General features: G+C 39.6%; 1 protein-coding gene across 34 annotated transcripts in view; it reads left to right on the top strand.

Moving 5' to 3' along the window:
- Positions 1-16,708, top strand: part of ptprk (protein tyrosine phosphatase receptor type K) — a 195,083-nt gene that overhangs the window by 86,861 nt on the left and 91,514 nt on the right. For all 34 annotated transcript variants that reach the window (XM_079887444.1, XM_079887466.1, XM_079887455.1 and 31 more), the window contains 3 exons: positions 2,243-2,324; positions 6,172-6,287; positions 8,738-8,912. In XM_079887444.1, the coding sequence (XP_079743570.1) occupies positions 2,243-2,324; positions 6,172-6,287; positions 8,738-8,912 (373 nt within the window). The remainder of the gene's footprint in view (positions 1-2,242; positions 2,325-6,171; positions 6,288-8,737; positions 8,913-16,708) is intronic.

Raw genomic sequence — 16,708 nt, forward strand, 5'->3', positions numbered from 1 at the left:
AAAAACTTAAAAGTGATGGAAATTTCTTCACTGAATAGATCTTTTTTTCACAATATGACGCATCAAATATTGCATTAGCTGGATACTGCCGATGTAGAGTAAAGCAGGCATGATCATCTGTTGAAGATCAACAATTATTGATTGTTTCAGTTGATTATTCATATCAGTCTGTTAATTAATCTGTTCATTCAAAATGGATGGATTGTTCATTCATTCATTCATTCATTCATTCATTCATTCATTCATTCATTCATTCATTCATTCATTCATTCATTCATTCATTCATTCATTCATTCATTCATTCATTCATTCATTCATTCATTCATCCAATGTTTCGGTTCTCAAAGGCTAAAAATGGCCAGATGTAGTATCAACACAGCACCGGTCAGATAAAGCAGACATATCCATCAAACGATAGCAAATACTACATTCAAAATGTAGAAATCTACTCGACTTTACTGCAAAAATATGCATTCTTTCAATTCAGCCAAGAGGTCAGGCAGTGACGAATCAATCCTCTTCTGGTCACATGTCTTCATGTGATGTGAATTTGCAGGTCAGAGTTCACCAAACACGAGCTTGCGTTTGCGGACTGATGCATCCGCATGTGTTTGAATGGAACGGAAAGTGTATTGTGACGCCCCTAAACATCCACCTATTTTTATGTGCATTTTGGAATATCGTATAAAAAGCAATGGATGGAAACGCCAAGATGCACATAAATTCTAAAAAACCCGAATGCACTTGAGGCAGATAATTGTTTTATCCGATAAGAAGACATGCACATAATCTATGATGGAAACACATTTACCGAAACTCAGGTGCAACAAGAAACTCAGGTGACTTTCCCTCAGCAGAGGCTGTGATTGGATAACTGGACTAACCAGCGGACCAATCGCATCGCAGCATCTCAAATGTTGGTTTGGTGGCTCTGAAACGCCTCAAGTCTGTCATGAGAATGATTTGGTTTAATTCCCTCCAGAAGCGTCTCATGATTGTGTTCACGAACACCAGCATTCGAACACAAGAGAACATGACAGCGTTTATTGTCACAGTTTCTTCCCTGATTTCAGCAACTTCCTTTTTTAATACTGATATTTTGCTGATAGTTTCCCAGGAAGTGAACACATGGGATGGAAACACTGCAAGTGTTTTATGCCATATTCCAACTTTGAATGGAAACATTGGTGCAGGATTGTGACGGGATTCTGCATATACGATGGCTGATCAGCAGAATTACTGTACGAGCGAATCCCGTAGGATTAACTTGAGCAAGAGAGAGAGAGAGAGAGAGAGATAACGGCATTCAGCCAGAACACTTTTGAAGATTTATAATCATAATCGGCTCATAAGCATTACTGACCAAGAGCGGCCCTGAGATTTGCTTTGGAAATGTCAGAGGCATTTTAAGAGAGATCAGTTTAAAGAGCTAGAAGAAAATGTCTATCAGTATTCCCTGGCTCAGACTGCAGATGACCTCGCTCTAATTGAAACGGCTTCTCCTCTGTCCTGGCCTGATACGGACGGGTCACTTTCAGATCGCAGGCTTAGCGCTCCAGGCTCCATCGCTGCGATCTTGACGCCATGGCAGGACATTAAAGGTTCACTGGGAAAGCGCTGTACAAAAGCCAGACCTTCACGTCGAGGCAGAATACTGAGCGAATTCAACAATCAGTCGTGCTTCAGTTCAATAATGAAACCTAAGACTGACCTCACCATTCACAGGCTTTTCACTGACGGCCTCTTCTGTCCGCCTGTGGCTGCTTGTTTTCACTCCCGGAAACGAGCAACTGTTTGGGAAAAAGCTGTTTTGTCTTTGGAGATTAAGAGAATGAGATTTGGCGCTTCGTTGTATATAAACAGGGACTATCTGACAGATGTAAAAGCTCAGGAGAACGAGTCCAGAGACACAGAGGACGGGGAGAATAGAGGAGAGATAATGCTGTTGGATGCTGTAGATTAACAGCAGATTATCAACCCAGGAGGAGTTTTCTAACACATGGGTCATTTCATCTCAGAGATGTTTTAACAGATTACATTGGTTAAAAAGAAGCACACTTGGTCACTGAACGTGTACTTTTTTTAAGTGCACTTAAGTTGCCTTTTATTTCATTAATATTATTTTATTTGCAAGAGCAGTTTTTAATAGGGTTAGGGTTTGATTTATTCATTGGTTCACTGGATTGATTCAGCTGTATGAAGTGAATGGCAGCTCATCTAAAAGACACTTTTCTCTGTGCAGGTGATTTTCGAGGCGGAGGTGACGAACGGCAGACGAGGTTTCATTGCCATCGATGACATCCAGGTGCTCAGTTACCCATGCGGTGAGTCAGCAGAAACAGCACGTGTTTGTGTGTGTGTGTGTGTGTGTGTGTGAGGTCTAGAAGTCTAGACTGGTAAGAACGTTCAAACCCTGCACCCCTATTATTTAAAGCAGCTGTAATTTCCTAAAAATCACACGCTTCAGGAAGTCAAACTATAGCTGCCTTATAACTGACTCTTCTTACTACACTGGGACAGTATTTTAAAGACCCCATGAAATCAATATCCATGGTCATCCATATGTAATACTCTAAGGCTGGCGACACACTGGCTGAAACGTGTCTGACGCGGCGCTGCTGCTGATAGGTGACATATGATAAGCCTCATTGGTGATATATTCGACATATGGGGAGAGAGTTGTGGAAGGCCTGTACTTCATGTTAAACATAAATATATAGCAGCAAAGACAACATCGGCAGTGTTGACGGCAACAAACATCCAGTATGCGGCAGTCCTGTGGGTGAAAATGCCTTGTTGATGCTAGAGGTCAGAGGAGAATAGGCCGACTGGTTCAAGCTGATAGAAGAGCAACTTTGACTGAAATAACCACTCGTTACAACCGAGGTATGCAGCAAAGCATTTGTGAAGCCACAACACGCACAACCTTGAGGCGGATGGGCTACAACAGCAGAAGACCCCACCGGGTACCACTCATCTCCACTACAAATAGGAAAAAGAGGCTACAATTTGCACGAGCTCACCAAAATTGGACAGTTGAAGACTGGAAAAATGTTGCCTGGTCTGATGAGTCTCGATTTCTGTTGAGACATTCAGATGGTAGAGTCAGAATTTGGCGTAAACAGAATGAGAACATGGATCCATCATGCCTTGTTACCACTGTGCAGGCTGGTGGTGGTGGTGTAATGGTGTGGGGGATGTTTTCTTGGCACACTTTAGGCCCCTTAGTGCCAATTGGGCATTGTTTAAATGCCACGGCCTACCTGAGCATTGTTTCTGACCATGTCCATCCCTTTATGACCACCATGTACCCATCCTCTGATGGCTACTTCCAGCAGGATAATGCACCATGTCACAAAGCTCGAATCATTTCAAATTGGTTTCTTGAACATGACAATGAGTTCACTGTACTAAAATGGCCCCCACAGTCACCAGATCTCAACCCAATAGAGCATCTTTGGGATGTGGTGGAACGGGAGCTTCGTGCCCTGGATGTGCATCCCACAAATCTCCATCAACTGCAAGATGCTATCCTATCAATATGGGCCAACAGTTCTAAAGAATGCTTTCAGCACCTTGTTGAATCAATGCCACGTAGAATTAAGGCAGTTCTGAAGGCGAAAGGGGGTCAAACACAGTATTAGTATGGTGTTCCTAATAATCCTTTAGGTGAGTGTACACAGGCGAAATGAACAACGTTTATTTTCTGAAAAATAAAATAAAAAATAAACTGGATTAACATTTCCCTGTTTTTACTGTATTTGAGATCAAATAAATGCAGCTTTGGTGAGCAGAAGAGACTATTTTCAAAACCAATAAAAAATCTTCCCAACCATAAACTTGTGAATGGTAGTGAGATGGGGCCAGGGATACAGACACAGATTTCATTTTGAGTCTCAATATGAAATAGTCTTTTGATCAATTTTTAAAAGTGAAATATTGTCAGGGAATGAGTGTTAATCACGTGACCATCACGTCGGCAGCGGGAAGTGTGTTTATGGGTGTTTATCAGCAGTAAAGAGCAGCGCGATCAATAAATGATCAGAGAGGACGCATGAGCACAAACACAGAGATGGAGCTGGAGCAGATCCTCTGAGCACTGAAGTTCGCCTGATATATAATTAGCCCTTATTGCATGCCAAGTGCTGCTCTTAACATGCAGCGTTTAGGGGTCAAGTGACACACATCAGCAGACACACACGCACCACACTTCAGCACTCCAAATGTCAGCAATGTACATATCATTTTAAGTGATTAATATTTTGCCATCATCTGTCCAGGTTAGCGCTAGCCTTACGCATCTGTCAGGCGCATCCGCTGGGATCAGAGCTTAGCCATGATAATATAACAGGTATTCCCAATTAACGGCAAGTCCATGGGAGCACAGGGATTACTGCCACTCCAACATGGATTATATTCCCTCTGAACGCTGCTAATAAAGCTTCCCGCTGATCACGAGTGACAACTTATTAAAACGATGCAGGATGAGAGGGAGATGAAGGAGGTTTGTTGCACGGAGGATGTTTGCGGCGCTAAAAGAGCATTTTCTTTAAGGGACTCTAGTGAATGTGATGCTTTCTGTTCCCAAAGCTGTTTCAGCTCATTTGGCACAGCTACAGTCCAGCCCGACACCTAGCAAAGATCCGCTGCTCGTACCAGATCAACACGCACGCTAGATTTCCTCTCACCCTACGTCAGTTTCAGTACAGAGATAATGAAATACTCTGCATTCGGTAGTTACTTATGTCTATACAAATTGGTATGTTGAAAATGTATAGAAATAAATCTGATCTTTCATACAGTATATTTGTCCCCTGAATTTAATTTATAATGCCAGGAATGATTGATTGCACCAAAAACAGTTTTTATGACCATTTTCCACCTTCTCTATGACCTATGGTAAATTTTTAGCACTCGGATATAGATACTGGGTGGATGGATGGATGGATGGATGGATGGATGAATGGATGGGTGGATGGTGTGTGGATGGATGGATGGATGGGTGGATGGTGTGTGGATGGGTGGATGTATGAATGGATGGGTGTGTGTGTGGATGGATGGGTGGATGTATGAATGGATGGGTGTGTGTGTGGATGGATGGATGGATGGATGGATGGATGGATGGATGGATGGATGGATGGATGGATGGATGGGTGTGTGGATGGATGGATGGATGGATAGATGGATGGGTGTGTGGATGGATGGATGGATGGATGGATGGATGGATGGATGGATGGATGGATGGATGGATGGATGGGTGTGTGGATGGATGGATGGATGGGTGTGTGGATGGATGGATAGATGGATGGGTAGATGGATCAGTCGTCAGTACTGAACTTAGAAATACACACGAATACACACACTTATGTCAAAATGGCCGTCGTTGCGAGTATTCTCATAAACACAGTTGTTTATCTCTTAAAGGTGCAGTAAGCAATTTCTGAGAAACGCTGTTGATATTTGAAATCACCAAAACAAACACCCCTACCAAAATGCATCATACCCATATCTTGATTGCTCCGCCCCCAAATTCACAAACACGCTATGCACAACAGGCCCCTCCCCCCTCATGAATGGACACGCCCCTTACTACCTGCAAGTGTGTTTTGGGGCTCGGTCCGATCTACTTTCAACAGCGATTCTCAAAGTCGTTTACTGCACCAAATGAATGTAAATAGCTGAGAAGGAAAACGGTTCTTTCTTTTTTTTAATGTAATTTGGGCTAGTATTACTATTTTATGTGATTTTGAAATTGGTGATGAGATTTATGAAATTTCAATTAAATGTTTATATCATAAAAACTTTATTTAAAGTAAAAAGAACTATATTGTGATATATTACTATCGAGAAATAAAATTATTCATATTGTGATTGCGGTCACACCGTCCACCCCTACCTCAAACCTTCAACCACCTTGCCACATCACCCCAAAAATAGACCATTCATTTCACCTGTAACCATCAGTGTGTTAAACGCTGTGTGTACATCTGTATGTGTTAAACGCTGTGTGCACATCTGTATGTGTTAAACGCTGTGTGTACATCTGTATGTGTTAAACGCTGTGTGCACATCTGTATGTATTGCCTGTGTTGGGAGTGTTCAGCACTGGTTTAGTATTCTGGTATTTGAGAGCTGTAATGTCATGCGTTGCTGTCTTGTCCTTCATTGCAGATAAATCCCCTCACTTCCTGCGTTTGGGGGACGTGGAGGTGAATGCCGGACAGAACGCCACGTTCCAGTGCATCGCCACGGTCCGGGACGCGGTCAACAACAAGCTCTGGCTGCAGGTGGGCACTGAGAACACACACTCAGCTGAACTGAAGCAGTCCTCAGTCTGACACATCAACACCAGCTTAAGCATACTTTTAAAAGAGAGCACTTATTACGAAAACAATGCACTTTAAAACAATATACTCAATTGCAAATTGAATGTATAGTTTGTAATGCATTAAATGGAAATGCATTATAGTTTAAATTTGTATTAAATGAAATTAGCTGAACTTTTAGTGCTTTTAGTACATCTTTATATATAATTTCATAATTACTTCTATTGTCTTTGAAATATGGTTGAAGTACTGACATGCATTTGTGGTAAGCTTAAAGATACTTTAATGTAATTTCTATTGAAACCTGTATGTCATGTATTTAAATATATTTCTAATTGCACATGAAGTTGCTATTTTGTACATTTAAAATATACTAACTTCAAATTCAATATTGGATACAGTTCACATTATAATCAGGTACTTTTAATGTGCTTTAGTATGCTAGTCAACACATCAACATAAGTGAACTTCTATAAAGCATGACAGAAATGATTAAAATGTAATTATTTAAAATGTGCTTTAAAGTAAAACTTTAACTTGACATTATAACAAGAGTGCACTTTTTAAAAGAAACGAAACAGTCATGAAAGTGTCTCTCTATAAATGCACTTAAGCGGCCTTTTATTTCATTCATATATTACAGTTACACTTTATTTTGATGATTTACTTTAGACATTCTACTAATTACTATTAATAAAATAAAATAAAGTGTTAGCAGATATTAATCAGACAGTCTAATAATACTGATATTCCAATAAGAGCTAGTTGACACGTAGTTGCAAAGTTACTTAAAGTTAGTAGAATGTCTAAAGTAAAGTAGACCTTTGAAATAAAGTGTTACCTATATTATTTGCAATTACAGTAAAAAAATAAAAATGAATTTGAATCATATTTCCCCCTGCAGTTGTTTTTTTGGGTGTTTGCGACCCACCGTTGGAGGACCATTGAACTAAAACTGCAGTCGAGCTTTAGATCAGAGATGGGATTCACCCTAATTGGCGGGGAATGTCAAGTTCAGGATGTGCGGGAGCAAACAATTCGGCTGTTTTTAAGTTCGATGTCACTATACTCAAAGAATTGCATCATTTGTGGAAACTATATCGCATATTCATGGTCAACGTGTATATATAAGCACACTTACTAATCAAGCAGCGAGAGAGAGACTCGGGGTTCATTACAGCAGAGCCTGTCACAGAGAGAGAGTCTCCTCAAATCTTCCCACTTTATTCATCCCGAAGGAAAATCCTGCTCTCCTAATGATGTGTGTGTCAGCAGGGTTTTCATGTGTGTGTGTTGAGGTGAAGCCCTGTGATTGTGATTAACTAATGAGAGGGCTTCACATGCAGAGAAGATTGAAAGAGGAAGTGCCTGACAGTGCGTCGGAAAAGTGACCTTTTCTGCTCTGATACACGAGGAGGTGAAGAAATGAAGGAAAGCAAGCAAGTGCTGGTGTCTTCTGACTAATAGGAGATGTCAGTGTTAAAGGGGCTAATGAATGATCCTCTGTCGCACACGCACACACACTTCACTCACTCAGATCGCCTGTGACACTGACTGCCGTCGCTTCTCTAGTCGAGCAGATTACAGGAGAACAAGCTCTTATGAAGTCAAGTCCCAAACCCAGGAGTAGCACCCTAGGAAGGTGGCATAGTTAGACATGCTACATATGCTTACTCCAGTAATAACAGTAAATTATGCATAATTACAAGCAGCTAACCCTAAACCGAACCCTATCCCTGTAACCTTAACCCTGTAGTAAGTACATGGAGTTCATTAATAGTACTAATTACACTGTAATCTCCTTAAAATAAAGTGCAACAACTACTTGTTCACTTTCCAGGGAAAGGAATAGAAGAGCATTTACTGTAAACCATAACTGGGATTGCAGTACTGCAGTGTCATATATTACTGTGGTTAATCTGTGGCTTCTAATGGTTACACATCCTCAGTAAACATCACAGACTTCATTTATGCAGACTCACTCAAACGCATATTTTAGTAAGCATAATCCAAAAGCTTAAACAATCAAAAAGCATCCTGTGAAAACCGCTGCATTATAATGGAGATGGTGCTTTAAAACCTTTTAGCGGCTGAATTTTTGTTATATAAACTTCAAATTTGGAACTCAACGTGGTTAGGCGTATGGCGTTGATTATTGGTCCAGATTATTTAGTAAAATATGTATTTTTGATCAAATAAAAAACTTATTTAGTTCAGTACATTTGCTTTACAGTAGACTTTTTATAACTTACTTCTGCAATAAATCTGTATACCAAAGGCATTGATGAACTCAAGTTAAAGCACATGGAACATTGTGAATATTGACACACTTTGGGTGAATTATGACGTCTGAAGCCTTTATAATGTTGAGGAAATGACTGAATTATTACTTGCTGTGTTGACATGTATAGCGGCGTAACGGAGAGGACATTCCAGTGGCGGAGAAGAAGAACATCAACCACAGGAAGTTTGCGGCGTCCTTCCGACTGAGAGAGGTGACCAGTCAGGACCAAGATCTGTACCGCTGCGTCACCCAATCAGAGAGAGGCTCCGGCGTCTCCAACTTCGCTGGGCTCATAGTCAGAGGTAACGGCTTGCTTTGTTTTTATGCTGTCTTTGTTATATTCTCTAGATTAAAACTAGGGCTGTGAAACTGACGATTAACTGCCAATAATCTCATCCAAAATAATAGTTTGTATTTACATAATATATATATATGTGTGTGTACTGTGTATAATTATTTTATATAAATACACACTCATGCATGTATATATTTAAGAAAAATGTGTTATTTATATATAAAATATTTAATACTGTACAGTATATGTATGTATATATATATATATATATATATATATATATATATATATATATATATATATATATATATATATATATACACAGTATATACATGCAGATATTTCTTAAATACATACATGCATGTGTGTGTGTGTGTGTGTATTTATATATACAAAACAATTATACACAGTACACACATATATATTATGTAAACAAACTTTTATTTTGGGATGAGATTATTCGCGATTAATCATTTCACAGCCCTAAACAGATAGTTCAGACTCTATATTCTAATTTGATGAGTCTGTATTTATTTTACAAAAGGGTACAGAGTTGATTATTATCACATATAATAAGAAATTTTGGCTGATACTGATAATTCTTTGTATTTGAAAGCCGATAACCGCTATTTTGGCCGATAAATCTAAATCCTTTTTTTTGAGAGAGAGAGAGAGAGAGAGAGAGATAGTCTGATTACAAAACCATTAAAATCCATGTCCCAAGCACACGATTATAATGATGTAATTTTATGTAGCCTATATGACAGACTTGCATGTTGCACTTTACTGTATTTTCCTTTTTTGAAGTGATTCCAATCATATTTCAAGCAGTTCAAAACAGTGCGCATCTGAAGAGTCTCAGCTGAAGGAAATAATCCTTTATTTATCAGCTTTTATTTATCGGGCTGATAACGATAACATTAAAAATGAACATATATCGGCCGATACCGATATGGCGGCCGATATATCGTGCATATATATATATATATATAGATTTAAAGAATAATAGGCTGTGATTTTATAGACTGGTTTCAGCCCTTCCCACCCGAAGTCAAGAAGAAACAGCCATGGCTACAGCGACCATCTGCTTATTTAAACGCTGCTAAATAATACAAATGCATTCATATTTGAATGACCATTGGGCGCACAATGCCATATTAATATGCACAACCTGTTTACACAAACAAATGTCGTTGGGTGTTTCTTGGCGACCTCCCCCGAACCCGAGAGCGTGCCGAAGTGCTGCTGTGTTCGGTCCCGTGTGCAGATGCGACTCTGAGAGGAGTGCGATAGTTAGCGGCGGCCGGAGGGCAGAAGGGCCGGTTGAGTCTCAAGCGCTCTGACAGTTCAGATATCTCCACCACACTTCCCCAGCTGACATCCTGCTACACGGATACCAAAGATGCTAATTTCAGCGGAAATTTTTGGGCCATGGATTTGTGCGTGCGCTAATGGGAGCTGGCACGGAGTTGCCTATTGTCGCGCGTGACCCCGGGCTAGTGCTTTATTAGCTCCCGCTCTCCCTAATGCGGGGCGACAGCGGGCCCTCACGGCTGTTTGGGGCCGCTTTGTAACAAATGGAAATTTCAGTGGCAAATTCTTACGCTGGAGAAGGATCGATCTGTGTGTCCTCCAGCTGCAGCAAGAGAGATGGGAGAAGGCAGAAAAACACAACACAACAGTTGTGGCCTCGGCGAGTTTAGCCCAGGGTCTGGAGTAATGACATTAGCCTGCTCTCGCTTGTAGGGAATAAACTGAATTGACAAGACGTGTGCTGTGAAATAGATTCAAACGCAAACAGTCGATAAGCGCCGCCCTGTTATTATTGGGTACCGGTGGTTTGGAGATCGTTTCCCTGTGCCGCTGCAGAAAGACCTCGCTCTTCAAAACAGCACTTCTTTTTTGAGCCTGACGTCACATGAGAAAAGTGTCTGTCTACTTTAAAGTCCTCGAGAACTAATAGACCAGGACCTTGTGAGATAATGAAAAGCTGAGAATGAATAAAATGGAATGTAACTTTTGGGCTGTACAATTTTCATTTTGCTTAAAATGTTGCTTTTTTATGAAAACCACATTCATGTGTTGATAAAAAAAGAATGCATAAATACTTTTTTTCTTTTTTTTCCTCTGTTCTTCCTTGTGATATATTGCATATTCAGATATTCATTCAACAAAATACTCTTGGGGCCATGAAACTTTTGTGAAAATGGTCAAAAACGCAAGCGGTGGCTGGCAACTTATTTACAAAAAAACACTGGCAGGGAAAGAGTTAAACAAAAACAATCAAAGTAAAACACTTTTGAAAAATCCGTTTACATGCATGTCATGTGACCATTAACTAAATATCAGAACATCATGAATGTGTCTGTTACAATGATGAAGGTTCCAAAGATGATGAAGAGTCAGAAAGATTCCAAATACTAAATAATTTAATGATCAAATTTACTCAGAATAATCCAGCATGTGCAAGAGCCGAGGAAACACAGGAACTCAAGAATACACTGATTACAAACTCAAATACCAGCGGCTGTCATGATTAAACCAAACAGACAGGTGGCGGGAAAATGAACAAAGACAACAGGAAATAATGAAGCAAACTAAAAGTCCTTGAGAATGAAAACTAAACTGAGAGTTCGTGACTGTGTAATTAAATTACTGAAATATTAACTTAAAATCTCAAGAAGATGTTTTTCTTTGGAAAGTTTGGGAAGTCTGTGATAGACCAGTTTTAAAGAATCGTACAGTCAAATCCAGAACGTTATGCATCCAAAAGTGATGTTTAAGATGTTGAAGAAACCACAGATTTCTCCCAGTTGTGTTTGTGCTGGAGCGAGACGTGAGAGACGATGATTGTTTGCTACTTGTGATTTCCTAATGACTAGATAACAGGCTGTCAGGCTCCTGTGAGCGCGCGGCACCCCGTCGCAAACACACGCATGATCGCTGGTAAATATGCCTGGAGAGACAGCCGGAGATCAGGAGTTGAAACGAGGGAGATTTTAAAGACACCAGCTCTGCGTATGCTGACGGATCGTTAAAGTTTGATGAAGCGCCATCGTCTGATACTTCCCGACGATACACACACAGAACAAACGCAAACAAACCAAAAGAGCCAAAATGTCAACAACTCCGAAAGCTTCATCTGAGAGAATCTGAGAGAATGAAGAACAGAAAGCGCTTCATTAATGTCACAAGCGTCGGGTTCCTGACTGTGAAACGCATCAATGATTCATTGGCTTTCCCTGAACACACACTCGCACCTGGGCGACACTCGGGGTCTCGAACCTGACAAAGATCTTCCTAATGCCCACTTTATTTCTGTTTTCAACACTACTATGAGAATTGAAGGAATTATTGAGCTGGTGTTCCCTTATTTGTCATACAGTACTAGCCAAAAGTCTGAGGTCTCTTCTGCTCAACAAGGCTGGATTCATGTGATCAAAAATACAGTAAAATCACTGAAATAGTATTACAAGTTAAAATAGTTGTTTTCTATGTGAATATACAGTAAAGTGTAATTTATTCCTGTGATCAAAGCTGAATGTTCAGCATCATTACTCCAGTCTTCAGTGTCACATGATCCTTCAGAAATCACTCTAATATGAGGATTTGATGATCAAGAAACATTTATTATTTTATCAATGTTAAAAACAGTTCATATTTCTGTGGAAACTTTGGTTTTTCAGGATTCTTTAATCAATAGGAAGTTCAAAGAATAGCATTTATTTGAAATACAATCTTTTGTAACATTATACGTCTGTACTCTCACTTTTGATCAATTTAATGCATCCTTGCTTTAATTTCTTTAAAAAAAAGTCTAACTTTTGAGCGGTGCATTGTGGGTCAGGCTGTGGTGTCAGGAGTCAGAGCAGCGTTTGAGGCGTGAGGAGTGTGTGAGAGGTGATCACATGTCCTGTGAGCGCGGAGAGAGAGAGAGAGAGGGATGAGTGTGTCTCCTGCTCTCTCTATCGCTGTCCGTCAGGTGTTAGATTGCCGTGTCCCTGATCCAGATTCGCTCGCGTCTGTCATCTCTTTCCCTTCACAGGCCCCATCAAAACTTCAAAATAAAAAAGCTGTGACGCTTCCCACAGGAAATATTTCCTTTTACTTTTCCTCCCTCACATATTCTGCTTCCCTTTATGTCTGTCTCTCTCTCTCTCTTTACCTTTTCTTTTTTTAACGCGGCCTTGCTTTGATCAAACACGTCCCTGCCGGGTCCTCGCGCCTGCGAAATAAATGACAAAGAAACACATTATTTCTCTGACTATAAGATGTTGAGTCGAGGGTAAGTGCGTTTTCCTGTTGGGTGTGTGTGTGTGTGTGTGTGTGTGATGGAAAGACAGATGAGACAGGGCTTCAGGAAGGGTAACAGCAGGGCACATCACTATCATTGGCTCATGTCACACACACATGATGGATGACCCGCGTGAAACAGCCAGTGACACCTGACAGAAACACACTCACGCTCTCAGCGCTCGTCCACGGTGAAGCCCACATTCAATCCAAGGCCATTATCGCTAACAACACATTTGTAATTTGTAAATATTTAGTTTGCATATTAATTACAAAACTTTAAAGAATAGTTGACTTAAAATGTGAAGATTCTGTCATCATTCACTCATCCTCATCTTCCAAACACACGAGCTGTTATTTGACCGTGGAAGAATCATCGCACAGATCTTTTTCTATACTATCACGTAAAATTGACAAAGACACAACAATAAAAAAACAACATGACATAAACATAATTAAAGTAGGGCTGTGAAAAGATTAATCGCGATTAAAAGTTTGTGTTTAAATAATATATGTGTGTGTACTGTGTATAATTAAATTTGTATATATAAATACACACACATGCATGTATATATTTAAGAAAAACTGTGTTATTTATATATAAAAAAATTATATTTATATATAATATAAATTATATATAAATATTAGGGCTGTCAAATGATTAATCGCGATTAATCGCATCCAAAATAAAAGTTTGTTTTTACATAATATATGTGTGTGTATGGTGTATAATTATTTTCTATATATAAATACACACACATGCATGTATATATTTAAGAAATATTTGCATGTATATATTGTGTATATATATTTATATTATATATAATTTATATTATATATAAATATTTTATATATAAATAACACATTTTTCTTAAATATATACATGCATGTGTGTGTATTTATATATACAAAATAATTATACCAAGTACAAACACATATATTATGTAAACACAAACTTTTATTTTGGATGCGATTAATCGCGATTAATCTTTTCACAGCCCTAAATTAAAGTCATCCATATGTCTTGTGCACTGTATTCCAGTGGCTGGGTAAATGATGACAGAATGATGATTTTTGGCTTTTAAGTCAGTGATAATGTTCCCTTCAAATGTTTGGCCACTTTTGTGATATTTTATTAAACTTCTATGTTGTTTTTTTGAGCTTGATGGTGATGCTTTTGTGTCAAGACAATGAATGACAAGAGGGTGATTCATTCATTCTGTCAATCAATGCTGTCGCGATGGAATGGAAGTAGGGCTGCAACTAACAATTATTTTAATAATCGATTCATCTTTCGATTATTTTTTTCGATTAATCGATGAATCGGATAAAAAAAAAAAAAAACACACAAAAAAACCCCATTAATTTCCAACCCTTTATTCAAAAACAGAAAAACCACAAAAAACAAACACATGCTTTACGTCTGCCAAATATATAGGCTTTTTTAAAATAAAGTGCACAACAAGATGTATATTTTGTTTAAAGGGACCTGAGCTGTCAGAACAATAAATAATTTATAAAAAAAATTAAGAAAAATACAAATCAGAACACTTAACAGGATTTGTTTGAACGTCAGAACTTGTTATAATCAGAAGAAATCAGAAGAAATAGCCTAACAGAAGATGTTATAATCTTTAACATTATTTGACAAGCACATGCACACAAAAGCTTCGCTTTTGTCCAGTCCGCCGCCTCATAGCTCTGCTCCGCTCTGCGCTCAACTCAACTTTTTTTTATTTATACTCAAAAATCTCTGATTCTTTTAATAATCGATTTAATCGATTCGTTGTTGCAGCCCTAAATGGAAGTAGCGTCAGATATTTTCTTTCTTCCATATTGTGACTTAAAGCCGTAGGGTTTGATTTGGTCCAGTCCATCAGTTGTTGATTGGATGGAGGTGGATCTGCAGCCAATTGTAAGAAAGGGGCGGGGCTTAATCAGACTAAATGATTGGAGAATCCTGCATACGTCAGCGGAGAGAAGACTGACGTTTCACCAGAAGATCCAGTTATGACCGTTTCATCAAAAATAACAGTTAAAAAACAATTAAAACAATAAAACATAAGCACAGATGAATTGTTCACAATAACATGCCTTTCAATGACTCTCGCAAAGCATATTCTGTCTAAAAGAAATACAATACAAACAACACTGAAAAAAGTTGATATTTGCTGCTGACCGTCTCAGACAGAATAGAATTATATCAATTTTAAAATCTTGGATGTATAAATAAAACAGGCGGCGGTTTAATAGCCCTGATTCGGCTGCTTTCGGCTAATACATGAACACTGCTCCATTCACTCGCCAATTTATCCTCCGGTCCACTAAAAGCCCTGTGCTCGTGCTCCTCTGTGTGTGTGTTTCAGAGCGTGTGTCAGTGGCTCTAATGAATTGAGATGAATGTCGTTTGTCTGCAGGTTCAAGCACAAACGAACGAGGCTTTTTGCTGGCTTCTTAAAAAGCCCTGTTTGCTCTCAGACGCTTTGTTTTCGGAGGAACCCGGCGAACAAGCGCAGCCGTACACATTAATGCATATTTGATGTGACTTTGCTCCCCGAGTCTCTTCATTAGTGGTGAAAGGCAGAGATTTGATGTGCTCCGCTGATGGACACGGAAATAAACAACATCTTTCATATCACGACACACACGGAGAAGCGTCTGAGACACACACTTGCCCTGAGCGGGGTCTTGGAGACAGATATCACACAGCATCTCCTGATGTGTGTGTTCTGATGTCGGGATGAGATATGACCTGGACCGGCTCTGGAAAGGTTTGCTGATTCACCCGGCGCTGTAATAACCGGCTGGAAAGGGTAACGTCTTGCATGTCAGCGAGTGACTGACGAAACCGGCGCCGGTAAATGTCACATTTAAAGTAATACATGAGGAATAAAAGTGCAGTTTACAGAGGTGATGTCATCACAAGACTCAAAACAAGACAACAAGGAAGATGTCCAAGAGCGTGTGTGTGTGTGTGTGTGTGTGTGTGTGAGAGTGTACATGTCCAAGAGCGTGTGTGTGTGTGTGTGTGTGTGTGTGAGTGAGAGTGTACATGTCCAAGAGCGTGTGTGTGTGTGTGTGTGTGTGCGAATGTGTGTACATGTTTATGAAAGTGTGTGTGTGTGTGTGTGTGTGTGTGTGTGTGTGTGTGAGTGAGAGAGTGTACATGTCTCTGTGTGTGTGTAGGCCTACATGTCTCTGTGTGTGTGTGTGTGTGTGTGTGTGTGAGAGAGAGTGTACATGTCTCTGTGTGTGTGTACATCTCTCTCTCTCTCTGTGTGTGTGTGTGTGTGTGTGTGTGTGTGTGTGTGTGTGTGTGTGTGAGTGTGTGTGTGTGTGGCTCTGCAAGGGCAGTGCTTTTGTACATTAGTGCCGTTGTGATTCGATTACTTGGTGAAATGTAATTTTGGCGTGTTGCTGTTAGTGGTGTCACACACAACACAACACAACACACACCGGAATCAGATTAGAGTATTAAAATAAGCCGGCTTTGATTGCACAGGGATACCA

The sequence above is a fragment of the Squalius cephalus genome, assembly GCF_949319135.1.
Source record: "Squalius cephalus genome assembly, chromosome: 12".
NCBI lineage: Eukaryota > Metazoa > Chordata > Actinopteri > Cypriniformes > Leuciscidae > Squalius > Squalius cephalus.